Source organism: Egretta garzetta, unplaced genomic scaffold (assembly GCF_000687185.1).
Source record: "Egretta garzetta isolate BGI_Z169 unplaced genomic scaffold, ASM68718v1 scaffold560, whole genome shotgun sequence".
Lineage (NCBI taxonomy): Eukaryota > Metazoa > Chordata > Aves > Pelecaniformes > Ardeidae > Egretta > Egretta garzetta.
This window is the reverse complement of record NW_009258301.1, coordinates 896,378-918,332: the sequence shown is the minus strand read 5'-3', so window position 1 is coordinate 918,332 and position 21,955 is coordinate 896,378. Positions and strand designations below refer to the sequence as shown.

Below are 21,955 nucleotides of genomic sequence, written 5' to 3'. Positions count from 1 at the left end.
TTTATCCTTGTTGATGTATAAGTGCTACTGGTTTGAGGGATGCCTGTAGGAAGGGTGAGGTGAGGTTCTCTGCAGTGAGGTCGGCGGGAGTGTTGGGCTAATACCTGGAGCTCCTGAATTATGGCCGTGGATCTCGTATACTTTCTTCTGGGGCATCTCAGTTGACACATCTGCTCTGTTTCCTCTTGAAAACCCCCATTTGTATTTTTATCTTGCTTTAGCTTTTGTTAGGAAGTTTTGTCAGCCAAAGGATCCTGCCTGTTGGGATTTGTTACTTGCCAAGTGAAATAAGATCTCGGATTATCTTGCTTTATCCTCTTTGCTGTCTTCACTGACTGCCTCCCTATATTTGCTTTCCAAATATATTGGGGGTGCACAGCAGGGTCATCATTTCTGTTTACTCTCCTAGCTGAGATACTATAAATCTCAATAAATATTTCTGAAATATAAAAAGTGTAATTTCACTGCTAACTGCATTACTGTTGTCTTTCTCCTTTTTAAAATATTGTATGTTATTCCGATGATGCAGGGGTTTCCCATCTTGGTTTCTTTATTGTTTAACAGATACGTTGGTTTTCGTGCCTTAGAACAGTAATAGGCTATATAGGAACAGATTGTGAGTGGCTTTGGGTTTGGAGGATGCCTCTTTCAAAACACCTTTATACTTTGTGAATATCTTAATATTTATAGCATATCAGTTAATGAATTTCAACAGTAAAATTGCAACTGTTGTGCATTGTCCTTTTGCTTGTGACAGTGTTTGCCCGTCGGGTTTATTGATAGCAAGTGGCGCGCTGTGGAAATCTTGTGAGTAGTCAAAACGGGGGAAGTTGCATGATGCTAATTAACCCATTTTATAGACTGTTAATATAATTTCGAGTTTTGTACTGTAGGAAATACGGGGGCTGGTAGAAAGTCAGATCCTTAAGTTTCTCATCCTGAAGTTCACAAGCTTCGGCTTCTCTTTCTTAAAAGCATTGAAGCTTTTTAGTCCAAGGGATTTATCCCAGTGAGGAGAAAGGAATGGAGTTCTTGTTCTCCTTTGGGGGAGAGGCTTCTCTCCATCTCCTGTTTTTCTGTACCTCACACACCTACTTTCCACACTGAGTCTCATGGTCGCTATCTCCATACAGCCTCTGTTCTGGGGCTCTATCAAGCTGACAGCTTCAGGTTAAAGTTTGTTGTTAAGCAGTGAAACGAAGCAGGCAAGGGTAGGTCCTAACCTGCATGACGTATGCTTTAACTTTTCCATGGGCAAGTAAAAAGTATTAATGAATGGGTTTGGCTTCTCACATTTATCACCTAGAAACTCAATATGTAATATTATTTTCTCACTGTAACTTAATAAAAGTAACTGTAATGAGATGAAAGTACTGTCGTGGCCTTTGAGATTGCTTTCATGAAAATAAATGTGTTGCTAACAAATTCATCAGATTAAAGGAAATCCAGTGTTCCTGGAAAAATCATTGATGTTTTTCCCAGCAACACATGTACCACTTTCAGTTATATTTCAGAGCAGCTTTATCTATGATTGAGTTCTGCGGAAACGAGGACCACACACACCGTGGATGTACCTTGGCTTTGGCAAAACTCGGAGCTTGTACTTGAGGCGAAGAATGAGGCTCTGTGCACAACTTTACAGTCAGATCTCTGAGATACCTACACCCTCAGAAAACTTCAGATGTTTTCTGTTCCTCTTCAGAAAGTCTGCCCAAAGTGTCCTTAGATCTGGGGTTTTGCCTGAAAGGGAAATTTCCTTTTTTCTTTAGGCTATGGATGAATTGGTAGTGGTCTAACCTCCCTGACTTTCAATCCTAAACAGTAATCTCTACTATTTAAACTAACAGAAGTAGAAAAACTTGAAATGAGAAGTAGCAGGTGGTGGCTGTTGCTGTGTTCGGCCGTTGGAGGGTGACTTGGTTGCTTGCCATGGAGCTAAAAGTTGCGTGTTTTGAGTATGTTCCGGTGGGTTGTGATTGCAAAATCATGAGGCTTTCCCTGTGAAAAGGTAGTCTTGTAACAGCTACTCGTAATCTGAACAATTTTCTTTCAAATGTGACGCATCCCTAGTAGAAAATTTCTGTTGTGTGTCACATAATCAGGTTGAATTGCTAATACTGCTTCGATGCTGCTGCTTCATTGTGTCTCGTTTGTACATTGGGTTTGCTAGAACTACAAGCAAATAAAACCATTAAGTTATTGCAGCCTGGCGACCAGCAGAGCTACAGTTCTTCTTTCATGTTGACAAGGTTATTTGTAGAATAGCAAGACTCATTTTCTTTGACCACCTGTCATGTCCATTCATCATATGGCCATTGTATATGAGCCATCCAATTTGTGCTTTCTGGTAACAGTCTAAACAGCATTTGTGAGTAAAAATGTGAGCATTCGTGATCTAAAATCTACTTCAAAAACCTACTTAGTGCCATTGTGATGGATGGTGCACTTTGCGACTTCCCTATAATTCATCAGGGCCTGCAAAGGTGACACTGTTTACCCATCGCGGTGACAGGCAGGGCACCCGGCAGTTCTGGAGAGAGCTGTCTAGTCGGTTTGGAAATAGCTATTGCAGGAGTTATGTAAATAATAGATCGTAGGCTAGGTCGGTCTAAGGAAAGAATTACGTACATGAGATATATTTTTATTAAATCTTAAAGATCAGCCACCTTTTGTAGAGTTTAAACCTTTCGTCTGCTTGATGAAAACAGGAAAGCCACTCTGGCCAAGAGAGTACGATATAAAGGGAAATGGCATCGCGTCAAATTGATGCGTGAAAGCAAAACGCGTTGATCAAACAGTATCTAGCCAGTCCCCGAGGGAGTCTGGGGTGGTGAATCCGAGTGTGCTCCTCGCGGCACGCGGTGATCTGAGCGCTGTGGCGCAGCGCAGTGGAGGGGTGAGCTGGGGAACCATCGGCGAGAGCCGAGGCGAGGTGTGTGTGAACCCCCAGAGCCCCAGCGTCCTCCTTTCAGTACCGCCTTGGTAAGCCATGTCCTTGTCGGTGCCTGCTGCAGCCCCACCGGTCGGCGCGCGCGCGGCGGCGATCCCCAAGCGCAGCAAAGCGCAGCAGAAGACAGGGTGGTGCGCGGGTCGCGGGCGGTTGGTTTAAAGCAGACCCACTGAGTACCGCGAACATCAGGAGGAAACGAGTGTTCAGGTTGGGTGTCGCAACGTTCGTCTGCTCTGTTCCCTGTTTCTTTAGCAACTGTAAGGAGAAAATCGTAGCGGAGGTAACGATTGGTCTGTTGGGATCAACATTCAAGGACAGACTAATTAAAGGAAAATGAAGATTGTATTTACTTTGTATTCCCTGATTTTCTGAAGTTATGTTTGTGTGACCTGAAGTTTTCCTCACCTTCCTTTCACCTTAAATTTATTCACTCTTTGCTTTATTGAAGTGTTTAAGGAGCTTTTGGCAATCCTAAATCTGCTTTAGGACTTTAAACAGAGATGCTCCCTGGTGCAGCGTTGCCTCGTGCTATACAACGCTCCTCTGCCAATTCAGGAGTAACTGGTTGCTGAGTGCACCGAACCCCTGTCGGTTCTTTCACTGTTGCTCTGTCCTTTCCTTTTGTCATCGTGGACACCCTCAGCAAGTCCAGTAGAATATCACTTTTCTTTCCCGGACCTCGTACACTGAAAGCACTATGTTGATTCATGAACTGGGAGAGGATGTACGGGAACTGGGGGGGTTGGACTAGATGACTTCTAAAGGTCCCTTCCAACCCAAACCTTTCTATGATTCTAGGAAAAGTACAAGTACTGGCGTGTTCTTGAAATAGGAACACATATGCAGGCAGGGATTTGATGGTTTCGTGGACAGAAATGAATCCTCCCCATCTCCACGGCAGTTCTCCCAACACCTGACCATGCCTCCTTTGTACTTTGACGCCTCCTCTGTCCCTGTTCCCTGACTGCTTGGACTCCTCCATTACATCACCTCACTTCCCTGCCATCGTCCGCGTTCCCTGACTGATTCTACCCATTTCTGTGTTCGAAGTGTCTGCTGATTTTAGGCATTTATACTCCCAACTCAGCCAGCGATATCTTTGATTAGTTTTGGAGGGGCTGCAGGGAGCAGACAAGTGAGGATGCCGACTGTTTGCCTCTATCTACAATATGCAGAAGAGATTCTCTACATCTGTTGGTAGCATATCAGCCTGCTCCGGTTCATTTGTTTTGGTGACATTTTCTCAGCTAAATGAGAACCCACCGCAGAGATTAATGCAACCTGAAGCAATATGAGAAGCACAAACCCATCTGTTAAGCTCACTCAGTGATCTTCCCACCATTCTTCAATCTTGGCAAGATGGGAATAAGGGAAGCGGGACTGGGATTGCTGTCAGATCATCTTTCAGAAGGAGGGGGGGCTTGCTCGCTTCTGGTCAGATACCCTGTTTTCTTACAGCTGTGCTCAGATGTCTCCTCTTCCCGTCCATCCCCTTCTTTCCCAGGTCCTTCGCTCTGCAGAAAGATGGGAGTCTTCCTCCCCTCTCCTGCCTGTTCCCCTCAACTCTCCCGCCCATTGCAGGCCCCCCACTTGTGCGCCTTAGGGTCCCCTCCCCTCTCTGCTGGCTCTTTCCAGTACCACAGCACTGGGTTCCTGCAGTAGCTGCGGCTCTCTTTATTTCTAGCCCTGCACCGGGAGGTTACGAATCCCTCTGGAGGGAAAATGCATCGGGAAATCCTTGACCCAACAGCTTGCTTTCATTCGATTCGCTTTCGTTGTGCTGGAAACGTGATTATCTTTTATCTTCCCTCGAGTTAATCAGTGGTAATTTCCTTAACAATGTTTCTGAATTAAGATTGGTGTCAGCGGGTTGGTTTTAGAAAATTTTTAAATCTTCCCAGGTTATTTTTATCCCTAGGCAAAATTTCCAAATGAGCCTTCTTGCAGCACGCTCGCTTGCACATCTCGAATTCCAGAGGCAGAGAGTGCGTATAATTCAGATTAAATAATCACAGCATCTCACCCAAAGTCTTTCAGTCATTTTCAATGGCACATTGGTGCAAAATATCAAGCTAGAGGGAATCGTGATACCTGTGTGTATTTAATTCTTTTAGGCACGCCAATGTAGTTCATTATTACCTTTATTATCATTTTCTAAAATTCCTTCTCTGAAGAGACATGTACTAGCGAAAATGAATCCCTAGCAACTGAAATCGGTTTGCAGATGGTTAGGGCTATAGGTTGGATAACACATGCACGCAGATGAGAAGAATCATGCGATTTTTGTAACATTTAGACGTTTTAGAGGAGCTTTATTTATCTTTTATTTATAGAAGAGTTTCTCAGAAACCTCTTCCACAAATAATCATAATTTAGACCACTGCTCTGCATACCAAGTAGGCACAGCAAATTTTCAAGACAATCTCCCTAAGAATATGGATTTTAGAATAGACTTGACCTTTAAACAGAAAACAACATTCAGCATTAACTACAGCATAGCTGCCACTCCATTATAATTACATATAGAAAGCTGCGAAATGCAATGTGAAGGTTATAGAATTTAAAATTGCAGTCAAGGACTACAAGAAACAATCACTGGAGAGATGTCCTGCAGAACATCCCGTCAGTTTGCTGCCATATATCACATCACCGTTCATAAATAAAGCTGTACAGGTCCCTACAAATAATAGTAGTTCACCATGCACCAAAGCCCGGTTAATATTGCTGCAAGATTTTTATACCGTTGAAGGGCAAGGTTTCAAAGATGCAAGTGGCTCCTGCTGCAACCCCTTTTTGCTGTTTTATAATTGCGAGTCAATACCGTGCTGATGTTTTTCTAATGAAATATTAGTAATGGCATTTTAGTAATAACGTCGTTAATAATAAATGAGGTTTTCTAAATGCAAAAAAGCAAAAGGTGAGGCGCCTTGATATCTAGAGATGTAACAGATCAGTGAGCGCTTCCGTGCCATTGCACAGGATCAGCCAAAGGCATTTTTCAGTAAGGCCTCTAGCATATTTGAGAGGGAACAGTGTTGAACCAGAAACGTTATTTATATTCCAGTCACGTGGCAAATGTTAAAGGGTGCAAGCATTGGGAAATGGATTTGGGGCTTGGTTCAGGTTTTAATGCAAATAAAATTCATATTGTAATCAATGGGAATTACATAATTTTTAACCAGAGTTGAATTTTGTCTGCTAGTAGGCGCCGTGAGAGAATGCAGGCGAAGTGGCTTCTGTAAATGCATGGATCTCCAAGAAATATTTTTCTCTTTAATTATTTTATTGTATAATCTAGACCAGGCAAGTTGCAATCACCTGTGTGGTTCAGTAGATATCTGCGCTGATACCCTCCCAGTTTCTCTTCATTCATTCCCACTTTCTGTTAATGGTACTTGGAGCAAACCTGAACACAGAGGTACTCCCAAGTCGAGTAGAAATCTTTCTGCTGAATCACAAGGCACGTCTTGCTTAGGTTGTGCTATCTTATCGTCTCCCTGTAATTTCTTTTACATCTTCTTAGTAAATTTGAACCTACCAACAACATACCTGTGTTTTTCCTGTTTAAGTATGCACAGGCCGTATCCTCCTCAGAGGAGGAATTCCAAGCAAAAAGCTGCTTCTGCTGTGAGCTATTTGGTTTGGGGTTTAGGGATCTTTTTCTTTTAAATTTCTCGAGTATTTTGAAGGTTTAAAACTGCCTTGAAGGGATCTTTCTTACATAAAAACAAAAGCAAAAATTTCCTCCAACAGAGAGACTACAAAGCATGCATTATCAGCTTTTAAAAAATTGCTGGGATGAGAAAAACGACATAAAAAAACCCTATAACTAAGATAATGAGAACAATAACAAAACATTTTTGTATTTCTAGAATACTCAACCCTTGTCCTTAAAACTATTTATATAACTTTACTGTTAAAAAAAAAAAGAAAGTTTTATGCATAAACAATGAAGAACTTGTTAAAATGCTACTCGGCTTTGCGGTCGTTATGAGTGACTGTAAAATACAATATTGATTAAACTATTGCTCGTTCTCATCTTTTTAGTTTATTTTTGAGGATGAGAAACAAGTCCTAAAACCTTTTAAGGAACATCAGCAATACAGAAGCGTCTGTATTTGGAGGCAGGTGGCATCTTACTGTGCCTGCCCATCCTGTCCCCAGGAGCATGGCCATCAGATTCTGACCCAGGCACTCCCAGGCATCAGGCAGTCATCCATGAGAATATGGGTTAGAATTGCTGTACTAAAATAAGGTGTGTTTTTTTTAAAAAAAAAAAAGAACAAACCACTTTTCTGACATACTGCACTTGATTATTTTTGAAAATAGAGGAAAAAGCCTAAATAACGGTGATGTCTCTTGTGAATTAGAGCTGGCAGCTGAAAAGAACCAGGAGCAACGATTTTAATCTTCGATGCAGCGTGATAAATCTTATCAGTTGAAGCCTTAGCAATGGGTTTTGTCTTCGAGTTATCTGTAGCTACCAGTCTGACTTTTACAGTCAATATTGGACAACATCTTGTCAAAATCTTAAAGATTCATTTCTTCTAATGTAATAATATCAGCTTGTTGAATGCTTTTCTACAGGACACTTTGGGGTTTTTCATTGTTAAAATCTTTTTAATATTTCAAAATGAAATTTTGAAAACCCCAAACAAGTCTGAAGATTTCCTGTCTCTGTTAGGATGTGGCAACACGAAGTGCAAATATGATCTTCAAAGATGACCGCTTTGAAAGAGCGCAAATAAGTTCTTAATAAAAAAAGAAAAAAAAAAAAAACAACTAATCTAAGGTAGTTGAGGATAAAGCTGCCATTATATGAATAATTTGTTGAGGACAGATTTTTAACGGCTTGTCTGATTTCTTTGTTGAAGAATTTGGTGTAAAAGAGCAAAGGATGAACCTCTCTAGGGACGGCTTTGAGGAATGCTCTAAACCTGGACACAGAGCCGTAATGGTAAGAAAGACCAAAAAGTGAAGGAGGCCTCTCTGAGAAAACCCTTTGAAGTAAATGGCTTTTGAAAGCCTTTCAGAGCAGGATGAAAAAATGTGCAGCTGTGATACAGCTGGTTGAAAAATACATGAGAACTGAGTTCTTAAAAATGTAAAAAAGAATAATAATAATAACAATTAAAAAAAAGACCCAGTTACAAACCATCAGCAAGTCTTAAGCTTGGTATCCAGGTGCGGCTGGCAGAAGTGCATTGGGTTTATATGTAAGCTGTCAAAATGCCAGAGCTTGTTCGCTGGCCGGATGAAAATATCCTGGAAAAAAGCTTTTGTTCAGAATTTCACTTTTAAGCTGGTTGTAAATGCAGCACTTCTGACGGTGCCCACCAGTTGCAATCCCGGGAGAGAAGTATCCGCTCGTCGATAATAGAAAAATCAGGGCAAACTAAACAAAGCTGGAAATACATCAGTCTTCCCTTTTTCTAGAATTAGGCATTCCAAGTTTTTTCTGTCTGATTTGCCGTCTCTTCCTCTAAATACAAATAAATCTCATGTCTAACACGTCATGTAATGAATATTAGTTACTGTGTTTATCTCATTCATTACGAGGGCTTTAATGTGAATTAATCATGAGATATAACAGTTCTATTCTCATAATTATTCCTTATGCTCCTGTGCTCTGCAGTTCCACGAGAAGGTGACTAATCAATCACCGGCTTGTGACTGGCCCAAGAGTAGGCGTGCGGGAGAAAGAAGATGCTTCAAGGAATTTATCTTCCTTCCACTGAATTATGTTACCATACAGAGTTAGTCTTGTCTCCTGTAAGATTCACTGCTTCACACTGATGTCTTCGAGGGGCAGACAGAGGTGAATAAGGATAGAAGAGGTCTGGCAACGGCTTCAACTACCAGAGAGCCAAGCTGCTTAAATATGCAAGAACGCTCCTGCTGCATTGTCATCCAGGAGAGATGTTCCTCCTGCTGCAGGTCAGCACTTGCCAGGCACGATCTTTACTTGGGGAGTATTTTAGAGGATGAAGAAGTATGAAAAGCTAGGAGTTACAGTACTGGCAAAGGAACTACTGCATCATTCTTCTAATCAAAATATTTATTCAAAAAAATTTTCTCATGTCTTTGTCTATCTTGTCCTTTTACCCATAAAACTCTTGCATCTTAAGGCTAAAAGGAAATATTACAGTCATGTAATGACGCAAGTTAAAAATCTGGAATGAGAAATTGTGTCAGCACGGACAGTGTTAGGCTCAGGATTTGATGGGTAAGACTGGCTCTTCCAGTTCAGATCTGTCCCTGATGATCTTATTGCCGTTCTAATGCCTGCAGAGTTGCTCTGCCTGCAGTAAACGTTCATAATTTTTCAGTTTTCTTTGCAATGAAGATAATTTCGTCACCGCATACAGTGTTTGTAAAGTTGGTAGCAAAAATGTAAAGACAAATGAAGAAATACAAAGGGAACCCCTTCAGCAGCTGATACAACTAGTGAATATTTTTAATGATGACCGTTGTGCGTTCTTTGTCTCGTCTATTGAATTTAATTTCTTGTGTTTGTTGAAATTCAGAAAAGGGACCAAACTTCTGTTGGAAGATGGACCGTGAAGGAAATTTGTGGTTGAATCAGAATTTATGAGAGCACATACTGAGCTCCGTGATTCTAGTTTCTTTTTGTTGGTTGTTCAACGTCCAGGGAAGGAAGGATCGTAATGGGGGAAGAGAAAGAATTGGGGGCAGATTTCTATAGTAACTGAGAGTTCTGTAATAATGTCCCTAACTGCTTTTACTGGAAACTGTACCATAAAGGACTATGGCTCCAATAGTACTGAGCGCTTCTCTACTGCTGTGAAGGAGGCTGACCTGGATTTGAGGCTGTGCGGAAGATGAGGGAAGCCCTGTTCGGAGCCAGCTCCAAGGCTCTTGCAGGGTTGCAGTGATGAAGTTTTTGCGTTACGAGTGAAATCAGTTGTCTGATGTTGGAGGTCAGATTACTCCTTCCTCCCCATCAAGTTGCCAGATGCTGGCATGCTTTCAGACTTTCCCATACATTTTAGATAATGCCAGCCTTGTTCCAGCTTTCCTTTTGAGATATGATTCAATGCGCTGCCACTGCACAAGGTGAACAATTCACTGGGCTCTTTTCTAAAAAGGAGCAGTTTCTGTCCTTTGCATGGGATTTCCTCCCTTCCGCCAGGATTTTCCAGTCCTGCTGAGAGTACAGGAAACAAGCTCACAAATTGTCCGTGGTGTTTCTGCCAACACATAGCAGAGACGAATGATGAAAATGTCTGTGTGAAATTTGGGACAACTGGGGAAAAACTTCACCCTAACCTTTGGAAGGACTTAGGGTAAAGGCGAGCTGCTGATTACGCTATAGCAATGATACTTGGCAGGGCCCTATCCTGAACTTCCATTAAATCCTTGCTGTTATTCATAAAAATAAAGCATTTTGAAAATTAAGGCTATTTCTGAAAGAGAAATGGTGCTGCCATATAGAAACCTCTAGATGTCTAAGCAGTGCAGGTACAGTATCACAAGTAATGACCAAATGGCAATTCCAAAATCCTAAGTGCATTTTTAAAAACAAAATTTGAAAGCCTGGAACAACAAAGGACTGGATTTTCTTCCTGGTACAATTTTACCTGAACCGCACACTACATGTCTCTTGTAAGATAAGTCTTCTTTCCGTAAGGTTAGGTGATTGAAAAATGGAAATATCTACTTGTTTAATTCCATAGAGCTATGCTGTTCTCACATACAGCCTTCTTTATATCTGTCTTGGTCAATCGTTTGGGCACTTGAACTCGTTCTTGCTCAAGTGTATTCCCTGTTTTCATTGGTGTCCTTTTCTTTCATCCAAAGGTACTTGTAATTTTAGAATGCATTTTTCCTTATTCCTTTCTCTGAAGAGGTGATGTGGAGACCCATACATCTGTGTGATGGCTTAAACCAACAAAATTCACATCAGATAAGAAAGATGCCATTTTCCTTTTCACACCTGCATGTTCACTTGTCCAGGTCTGATAAAATGCCGCTTTACCACTCAGAGTTGTGTTTACAGCACTACATGGCTGGGCATCTCTCTGATTATGTTCAAGTGCATGATGTTTGGCCAAGCAAGGGCTATAAGTACTCTGTGAAAGAGCATTTATTGTACTCTGGAAAATAGAGTTCTCTGACATTTCTGAAAGCTCAAGTGTTCTCATGATGCAGTGGGTGACCTCCTCTCGTACGTACGCGGGATTATTGGCACCTTTGAGGTAGGTGTCTGTTTTATCTTTCTGTATCTACACAGTAACAACAGCATGTGTTTGCATAGCAAGCGTGCATAGATGTACAGCCAGCCTGCATATTTTGGTGCACTGTGCAGGCACTAGCATGAGGGTGGATCGGGAAACAGGCTTCTCATCCTATGAAAATTGCGCTGTTTCAAAATGTGTTCAGAATTGTGGCAAAAATTAGAAATCTGAAAATTGTAAGGCTGTTTTCCGAGGTATTTCTGTTTTAACACAGGCAGACTAACTCTAAAGGTGCAGAGGTGAACAAAGTTGAAATGCTACCCTCTAGAAAATTAAGATATCAAATGTATTATAGTTCTAAACTGCAATATTTCAATTTTACTTGAAAAGAATCAAAAGCACTTCCATGTAACATTTCACTGCAGTGGACACACATCTTCTGCCTTTGAGAAGAAGGTGTTTGCATTCACAGGACATCATTCTTATGACCTGTCATTTCAGATGGGAGATTACTTTCCTGCTCTGGATGTGTAGGTGCAAACTTGTGTTGCGTTGCCCCGGCTTCTGCGTTGCCCCGGCCTCTGCATTGCCCCGGCCTCTGCATTGCCCCAGCCTCTGCATTGCCCCGTTTTTCTTTCGTGTTGCCCCGGTGTAGGTGCAAACTTGTGTTGCGTTGCCCCGGCTTCTGCGTTGCCCCGGCCTCTGCATTGCCCCGTTTTTCTTTCATGTTGCCCCATCTTTCTTTCATGTTGCCCCATTTTTCTTCCATGTTGGCCCATCTTTCTTTTGCTTTGCCCCCTCTTTGAGGTTGAGCCTACGAAGAGGTGAAGGGGAATGTGCCCGGAGCCTTTTGGGAGCCTGTCCTGCCCAGCTGAGATGGCTCCTTCCCTCGATGGCCGTCTAGCTGGCAGCTCCTGCTGCAGTCTGCAGAACCTAGTTGTACATAAAGCGCTTCCAGGCGCCTTCTGTAAGGTGCAAACATCTTCTCCAAAGACAGTTGTAGCTACCCTAGGGGGAATGCCTGTTTTTTTATTCAATATGTGATAAAAAGGCCATTGAAGGAGGACAGTCTGCAGCCTCTGGATGTTTTACTTTCGTTCTTCATGTCTTCAGTCTCCGTGTCCCTGCAGTCCGGCCTGGAGAATTTGTTGAGTTCTGACATAGTGGGACTGGATTCTGGAATCAAGTCATTTCACTGACGATTTTAAAGCCGGGTTGAAATCACACCATTCTAATTTACTATGTACATATGTAGCTTATGATTTATTTTGTAAGATGTCGCATTACAGCTGAACAATTCTGGTTTTGTTTAGTTTATCTTTAGTCTGTGTAATCTATAAATGTATGTTTGCATGAATAATCACCACTGAATAAGCTAAACCAAGTAGGCTGGCAAATACAGACTACTGGTTCTGCTTAGGAAAGGGTGCTCAATGTGACTTTATGTTCTAGAGACTAACGCCACTAAATGTCTTCGCAGTAAACTCTTACGAAGAGGAGGATATAAATAATATTAAGCCTATCTAAGGAAGAATCATTAGAATTCAGAATTTTGTCACTGGTGAGCTTTGTGAGATGGCAAATAATCGGCGTCGCTTAAGGAGAGTTCAAAATTTCTGATAGGATTGTAGGCCCCGAATGATGTCGTGTTTTATAACCAAAGCAATGTTCTTGGAGACCTTAAAATAAATAAATATCAATGTAATATGACTGAAAATAAGAATGTTTAATTTCAGAATACCTGAAAAACTAGATTTACATTTAAATATAATTAGAAAAGATGAAAAAACTAGGTTTGTTGATTGGATATCTCATTGGATAGCCTGAATTGGGAAGGTACGCTCGAGTATTAGTTTTGCCTCCTGCTTAAGGGAAACTTGGAAGAATGTGAATTGGGACAGAGGGTGGGGGGAAGCACGAATGAATTAAAAGAAGGGAAAATAAAGTTGAAAATAGATACAAAGGGAGGAGTCGACAGGATGAGTGTTATCAACAGGGAACTGAGCGATGTCAGCTCAGATTTATCCGGGGCTCTGTAACCATAAAGCACAGAAGAGGTTCTTTTCTGTAGGCTATAAAAAGGCTTCGATCTTAATTCAGTCTCCCTGGGAGTTCGTACAAGAAAAACCTGCTATAAGCTGTAAAAAGCAAGCAAGCAAACGAGTTAAACCTCAGTCTCTTTCTGAAAATGATGCTGGAACAGCAAAAGCAAGGTATAGGAGAAGCTTTGGTAGAGCCCTGCCTGGAACGGAGCTGTCTTGGCTGGGCAGATGGGACGGGGGCTTAACGGCTGCCGCGACGGGACTCGCTCTGCAAGGCCAGGCTCTGTCACACTGAGGTTAAGGGACATCTGGGGTTTTTTTCTTTCTCTTTTGGTCCAAGTTAGAGTTTTGGCTGCCATTATAACGCAGTGTGCCATTTTCTGTAACAAAAGCTAGGCACAAAGAATCCTTTCTGACTGTAAGCTGGCACTGCGAGTCATACTGAATTACTCTGGAATTTTATTGTGTGAGTGGGAATACTGGAGGGAAAAAAGAAAGCCTCTAGAGTAAGGTGCTAACAAATGCAAAGAAAAAATGTCGTGAATCTCTTTGAAGAAGACTAAATGCTTGTATGTAAAAACAACTAGTTAATTAATGACCTGCTAGTTATTTAATGACCCCACACCTACATGGAATGATACCGAAGTTCTGTGATTTAAATCTGCCCAGACATTGTGGGTCAGGTGCAGCTCTTGGTATTGTAACGGAGCAAAATCAGCTTCAGTTTATTCAGACAGGTGATGATTTGCTTTTTTGGGCTCAGAAAGCATGTTCAAATTCAAATTGCACAAATCATCCCTCCTCGGCTTGCCTCAGACAGTTGCTTGGAAATGCATTAGGTTATTATTTTTCAAGGCGCAAGATGATTTTTCTTGTTCCAGTTTTCTAAAAAGACCTAAAAAGAAGCTCAAGGATAGGGATTCCTGCGCTACTAGAAATAGAGTCTGGGTAAGTAGTGTCCACATTTGGCTGAAACGGTAGGGGAATTTACTTTCAAACATACAGTTTAGTCATTCTCAGGATTTCACAGAGGCATTTCTGTGTGATTACCTCAAATGTATCTACAAGCTTTCCCAGACAGCTTGGGAATGCCCAAGTGTCATAGGACACGAAACACTGCAAGCAGTCTTTGCTACCCGAAGACGGCATGCGTGGATTTTGAGGCCTTGGACCAAATTTTTCATAAAGTAAATAAGAGAGTGGGAAGCTCCCCAGGGGATTTCAAAGAGAGTGTTATTTTGAATTTATTGGAAACACTGGAGTATGGTGTTTGCATGAAAACAGTCCTAAAGAAAGGAATTTTTGTTTTATAGCAAATGCAGCTCTGTAAGAAATGACTGTTTCATGTGAGACCCCCCACGTCCCGTCCGTCCATGTGTGCCCCCCCCCCGAGAACTCTCCTCTTAAAAATCTATCATCTGCCTCAAATTCTTTCCTGATTTGTTTCTATCTTGTGTCAGACTTGTCTTTATTTAATGACTGTTTAATTATACCCTTGCTCATGCTTTCGCAGGTCTTTTCTGATAATGCTGAGCCTAGCAACCTAAAACAGAAAATAAAACTTACTGCGCTTGCACTTAGCTTCAGCCAGTCCTACCCATGAAATCATAGAAATCATAGAATCACTTTGGTTGGAAAAGCCCTTTGAGATCATCGAGTCCAACCTTTAACCTAACCCTGCCATCCCACCACTAACCCCTGTCCCTAAGCACCTCATCTATCCTTCTTTTAAATCCCTCCAGGGATGGGGACTCGACCACCTCCCTGGGCAGCCCCTTCCAGAGCCTGACAGCCCTTTCTGTGAAGAAGTTTTTCCTAATGTCTAGCCTAAACCTGCAGTGGCGCAGCTTCAAACCATTCCCCCAGACAGGGGGTCCTACTCACAGTGAGTGCCATTACTGTAAAAGAAATCAATAGTTAGGCACGTTACTGTCTTCCTTCAACCTTCAGTTGAGCTACAGACAGTCATCAGATGTGTGCCACGAACACAGAAGGTCTCTCCATGTCCCTCTTTTTGCCTGGAACCAAGTGAAGGACGAGGTTTGAAAGATAACCTTGAATATTAACATTTATGCAGAAATACAGTAAGTATATAAAAGATGGCTGTGGCTATTTTATCTCTGGTGTGCTCAATGGGACAAGGCCGGAGGCTTGGGGGTAGCAACCACAGGCAGGCAGCTGTGGTGCCCCGATTATCGGGGGGAAGCGTTTGGCTGAAATGGGAGCAGCAGCTCCTGTCAGCGAGCGCAGCAGAGTTTACACCGGCAAATAATTCGGCAAACTTGGGCCCAGCTCCATTATCTCCCCTTTTCTTTCTTCCTTTTCTCGAAGTTTAGAGAAGAGCTAGTTTTATGTTTGCAGCTTTCTTTGTGTTTGTTGATGTCCAGCTTTGATCTACAGCCAGCTTGAGTTTACTTTTATGCTCTGCTGAATGCTGCCTTCAGCCTCAATTTCAGAGCTGTGCAAATAAATTACAGTGAAGTGTTTAATTAAAGTTAGCCTCATGTCCTGATTGCAGACTGCCGTCTTCTCAGGTACAATTTGCAAATATATTTTGGAGTTTTTACTTTAGGCGGGCTGACTAGTTGAAGGTTATTTACTTGTGACTGATCATGCGTTGGGTGTTTCTGTTACCTTTATTTTGTGAACAACCTGAAAATAGTGGCTGAGTGTTGAAGGACAATTAAAGGGCATTGACTTGAATGAAAGAAGGGGACGTCGTAAGCCTGAACAGTTACAGAACCGAGGGGTTGATACTTTTAGAATTATGTAGTTTTGGGAGAAATTGTCTTAATTCTGAGGAATAAGCAATCCTTGTATACATAGCATTTAATATTTAGTTTTCTTCACTACTTGGAGTCTCTTTAGGTCATCCATTTCTGACACGCTTCTGGTGGGTTGGCCAGAACTGGGAGGGAACATGAGCTGACTGCTGCCTATCTCACAGCTACGGCTTCTACGGCCCTGACCTCCCAAATAGTTTGTGTAGAAGCTGCTCATTAATATGAGTCAACAGGTTGGTATTTGATAAAATATATTCATAATTTGAGGTTGAAGGACTGTGGTAGTAACAACGGGTAACATTACATTAAGAAGAGAAGATTTTTCACCGCCGCCGTTCTGTATGCTACTTTTGGTTTTGTTTTCTGCATAAGTTTGTACCTTTCAGACAAGATTTCTTTGAGGCTGCTCGGTACTGACCTTAGTGTAGTCTCTTAAGCAATACTAGTAAAATTATTTGTGTAGGGGTGGTGCTTTTCTGCCCTGGGATTCCCAGCCTAGATAGAGCAGTTGCGTTTAAGACCTACCTTCTTCCCTGCGCTGACTCCATCTGCAGCTGGGTGGCTGTGAGAAGCATCCCTCCCTGGCTGTGCTGGCCTGGAATGTTCTCATTCCGTGGGGTTTTCCCTTCATTCCCTTCATCCTTTTCCTGTCTCGTGTGCACCTGGCAAATCAGCCGCAATCGGCCTCTCAGCCAGTGTTCCGGATGCCAACGTATCATGCTGTTATTATTACCCTCATTCAGGTCGACTGAATGATAACCACGTGAGATGACAAACATACCTCCATGATTATTTTTGACCTTTTTAACTTATCCTTTTTTTTTTTTTCAATTGCCTCAGTATTTAGACTAGATATAAGGAAGAAATTCTCTACACTGAGGGCGTTAAAACACTGGAACAGGTTGCCCAGAGGGGGGGTGGAGGCCCCATCCCTGGGAACATTCCAGGCCAGGTTGGCCGGGGCTGTGAGCAACCTGATGTGGTTCAAGGTGTCCCTGCTCCTGCAGGGGGGTTGGGCTGGGTGGCCTCTGGGGGTCCCTTCCAACCCAAAACATTCTATGATTCTATTTGCAAAGAAAGCAAAGTTTTAAAATATTATCCAGCATCTTCAAGACCCCCGCTGCCACCTGCTCCATACGCTTATTCATACTTCTCCTTTCCAAGACCTGTCTTGCTCTTTTTCATCCATGACTGGATGTAGTAACGCTGTTTTATTCTCTTTCATTTTGGAGATAAGTAGAAGAAATTGGGAAAAGATCCTTGACTGTCTCGATTGTGGCATTTTCAGAGTGCTTGTCTTTTCTGTTTTGGGGTGATTTTATCATAGTTTTTTAAGATAGGAAGTTTATAACTCATTGAGCATCATCTTGGGACTTAGCAACTAATAATAAGTCTAACATAAAATAATTACTTTTTCTAAAAATGTTTGGTTTATTACCTACCCCTACTTCATTTCATGCATGGGGGAATACTACTGAACTCCATATTGCACATTGCAATTTGTTCCTCAATAGTCATCTCTTTCAAACAGCCTAGCACAAAACAACTCAAAGAGTAAGTACCTAATTCAAACTGATAAAACAACTCAGTCTTTAACAGTTTCCCAGTTTTAGGGTAAGAGGATTTACTCTTGCCTATCTAAACCAAGTACACCAGGGCTCTTTTTCGGTACCTGATAAAAGGATGAGTTCTCTTTTGGTTTTGAACAGAATTATCCTACCAAAGGAAAGCAGTTTATCACATACGGGTGGTTGGGGATGGGGTATTTTGCTTTTTTTTTTTAAAATCTGGATTGTGTAAAATTAGGATTGTGTCATATTGTAAGCATTTCTAAAAAAGAAAAAAAGAATAGAAAATGTAATCTTTATTCATTTTTGGAGGTGTTAGGAATGTTGCGACTATACCAGGACTTTGTGTAACATAAATGGACTGCTAATTTCTTGGTGGGTTATAGAGAGGGTAGCACTCCTTGGATTCAATAGGATTCCTTAACGTTATTGTAAAGGTGTATTTTTTCAATATTTTTATTTCATGCTGGAAGTAAAGGGTCCAATTAGTTGAGCCCCAGTGTATTAAAAAAACCCAAAACTATTCTGAGCTAGTGTTGCTGTACTGTATTTGATGAGATGTCGTTATTAAGTAATGCAAACTATTTTTCTTTTTATTACAAATTTTACTGAAGTATTCAAGTGTAGAAGGAAGGAAGGGGTAGGAATAATTTTTAAAACTATTTTTATAATTTCATGTTTACCTGTTAGTTTCTGGATGGTACTGCCAGAATGTTATGGCTTTGTTCTGAACTCTTTCAGGGGGTTACCGACATCGTTCGGGAGGGGAGGAGCCGTGTGCCGCTTTACTCAAGAGAAGATTTTATTCCCTTTTTTTGTCATTTTACCTGAAGTTAGGTCCGAGATTAGCTGTGCAAGCCTCCATCTGCTTGGCCATCTGTGACGTTACCAGGATGTGGTCACTTACTTTGGTAGACGTGTGCAATGTTTGCACCTGAGGTTCCCAGAAAGGTAAAATTAAAGGGTCAAAGATTGGTGATGAGAAGAGAACCACTTCGAATTCACAGTGAAATACGAGTGTGTGAGTCCCCCTTAAGTCAGACAGTAACAAGAGGCTTAGGTCATGCTTACTTTCAGGCAAGTGCAAAAGAAAATCTTCTAATATATTGAGCTTTGACATGCCCTTCAAGTGGAAGATGTGTAATGAAAGCACACGCAAGTCTTTGTTATATTATACCCAGCTGCTTTTTCATTATGTAATGACTTCTTACACGTCCTCTCAGCGTAGGAATGTATTTAAGAGCTTTGGCATTGGGGCTTACTTTTAACATTTGGAGCAAAGAACGTGGTTTGCAGAGTGTTTGGGGCAGCAGGGAGTCAAGTTCTGGTTCTCACATAATTAAAAAATGAGCTGTGCTTTTGTAGGGGCTTTTATTCCGCCTGTGCTTCTTGAGCTCACGCGTTGCCTGGGAAAGACCAGTGAGCAGCTCTTGAAGATGCAGTTTGCATCCATAAATTAACTAAGAACATCCAAGGGCAGTTGCTAAATGCATTAATAATTGTGCAAACATGTAGTTTTGCTGTTTACAGAGCGGTGGATAGCACCCTGGAGGGGCAGCTAGCAAAAATGATGCGAAGAGAAGCGGCACATGAATGTAGATGGGCAGGGCTCTTGTTTTCACCCAGGCGTACTGCAGACGCACGTGGTTTGATACTTCATTATGTTATATCTTTGGGTATTGATTTTGCCTCAGGAAAATTCAGTGTAGTTCCTCTCATACGAACGATGAAAGCTCTGATTTTTGCTTTGCTTGAGGGAAGGTGGGAAAGGCATTGGGTCTAAAGGAATTAGATTAGAGGTCTCCCCAGAAATCAGCCTAGATATAACCTCTCAAGCCGTAAGACTTCTGAGACTCTAACAATTATTGCACTGGAGTTTATCTACTGACACGTCCATAGGTAGAAATTAAAATAAAGCTGAGATCTACAGAATGAGGTAAAATTTGTGTGAGCTTCAGGGAAGTACACTGCTTAATCCCCTTTCCTCATTCGAGGTGAATTCTTTGTATGCAGAGGCATCAGATTAGGTAAGATATAAAATAGCTTCTGCTGGTATAAGAACTTCTTCGCTTGATTTTATCATACTTCCCAAATATCATGATCACACAGGAAAAAAATTTCAGCCTGTAGTCGCCATTTGCATTTTCTTATGAAATAGTTTTCAAGTTCTTTAAATATTAATGCCCCCACATATTTCAGAAGAAACTCTATGAAGAGCAAGATTTTCTGTCCCTATGTTTTAGTATTTGGTGTTAAATCTGATGTTTGCTAGTTCCAGAACTGTTTTATAACTTTGACCTTTCTACATACTTGGTTTGAACAGCACTAATGACATGTTACGGACTTGGAAACTTCTTAACTTGAAAATTTAAAAGAACGTATTTAAGGTGACACGAACCTTGGCAATTTTTTTTCCTTGATTTTAACCTAAATGTTGAGGTGCAAGCTCAGACAAAATAGTCCGATACAGTTGTATAAGGGTAAATACTTTCCTAAAATACCCATGTTGAGGAATCTAGTAAAATTTCACACATCCTACGTATCCAGAGCAACAGTTGCTAGAATTTAAACAGTTTGTGTAGAGATGCCCAAAAGCAGCCCTGTTGCCTTTGGCAATGAATCCTTACTTAAGTTACCAAAACTGAACTGAAAGAGAAACTTTTCCATCCTGTACTGCTCCTCTTACTTTAATTTTTAAACACTCATGTCATATTCTTGTGTCTTCTTGTACTTGTGTTTTATGTGAACACTGTGTAGGGATTTAAAGGTTCCAGAATGTCCTCGATGGTGTGCTGAGAGCTTCATAACATTCTAAAATAATAATGTGCAAGAGTGATTATCCTCATAGTTGGTCTTCACCAGAATTTACTGCTGTAAATGTGTGAGGAAAATGCCCTTGGTCATTCTTAAATTTTACATATATATATTTTTATATATATATATATAAAAAAAAATAAATATATACATATATATAAAAACATCCTTGAAAACACATCTTGAAGTATTTTTCCATCACTGCCAATGCTTGACATTTAATAATAACTTAGACCTTTACTACATATTCTTGCAGTGTTCTGACGGAAAAGCTGAAGATCTTCATGCTCTAAACACTTTTAATTTAGTTGGAAGTGACTCTACGTGATTTAAAAACATGTATTAATTGAAAAGTTTACGTGTCGGAGCGATGTAGTCTGTTGTCACGGTGGTTATTGGAGTGTAATGCTTGGGTAACTGATGGATTATAAGAAAATACTTCAGTAGATAAGGTAGGCTGCTCAGGAACCATACAAGACCACGTAATAAAACTATATATTGGTAGAGTATGTATTATCTCTGTATTTTCATAAGTGACCAGAATAATCATTCACTCATTTTCTGAAATGCTTTACAAGGCTCTGATTCCTTTTAGGACAATTAACAGTAGTGAGTTAGTATCCCTGACATGGTTTTAAATGCATTCCTGTCGCTAACGAGGGGAAAGTCTCATCAGAATCAGCACCACTTACTCTAACCACCGGCAAAAAAACCCCCAGCGTTTTATCACAGCTGATGAATTATGAATGAAAACTGCAAAGATATTAATTTGCCTGTCAGATTGAATTCTCAAACTCTTTGTCATCACAGGTACTCCCGGTTAGGACGCGGGGGGAAGGTAATTGCAGAACTCGGTGCAGGTGCTTGTGTTCGTGCAAACAGCTTGGTTCCTGTGGCAGGAGCACCCTCAGCGGTGGGGGTTACCGGTATGGCCTGAACTGTGTCTTCTCTTTGCAGGCAGAACTTGTTGATGTACAGTATGGGACTGCGGAAGACTTGATCCGGATTCAAGCCATCACAAACGTGACCAAAAAAATCGCACTTCTGAAGCTAGGACAATCACCTTTGCTTTATAAGGTTAGTCGGACGCTTGTTGCGCTTTATCTGAGTTATTTATTTGCCTTTTTTCAGTTTCAAAATACCAAAACAAAGGCTTTCCCACTCTATCCCAGGAAATCAGGATTTACTGGCATTCAGATTTTTCCTTAATACTAGCCACGTCCATCTGCGGTGCCTTTTGTGTGTTACAGTTATTTATTTTGCTGCATACCTTACAGTGCCGCAGTAGTATGCTGTGTTTTCGCTGGGTGTACTATAAGCCTTTCGGCAAATAAAGAAATCCTTCAAAGAACTAAAAAAGCATAAGTGGGGGGGAAAAAAGGGCAACTGAGATCAGGAATAGTTGGATCTGTGTCTGCTAACAACGTACATACAAGTGTGATGGGTTGTCCCTGGCTGGACGCCGCTCGATCCCTCCTCTCTTCAACAGGACAGAACCATAGAATCGTTTGGGTTGGAAAAGCCCTTTAAGCTCCCCCAGCCCAACCCTTCCCCTACCCCTGCCATCCCACCCCCAAACCCTGGCCCTCAGCACCGCCTC

The 21,955-nt window shown here is 41.4% G+C and overlaps 1 protein-coding gene across 1 annotated transcript in view; it reads left to right on the top strand.

Annotated features, from left to right (window-relative positions):
* NAALADL2 (N-acetylated alpha-linked acidic dipeptidase like 2) overlaps nt 1-21,955 on the top strand; it is a 291,258-nt gene that overhangs the window by 54,197 nt on the left and 215,106 nt on the right. The window contains exon 3 of the mRNA XM_009638747.1: nt 21,313-21,432. Within this exon, the coding sequence (XP_009637042.1) occupies nt 21,313-21,432 (120 nt within the window). The remainder of the gene's footprint in view (nt 1-21,312; nt 21,433-21,955) is intronic.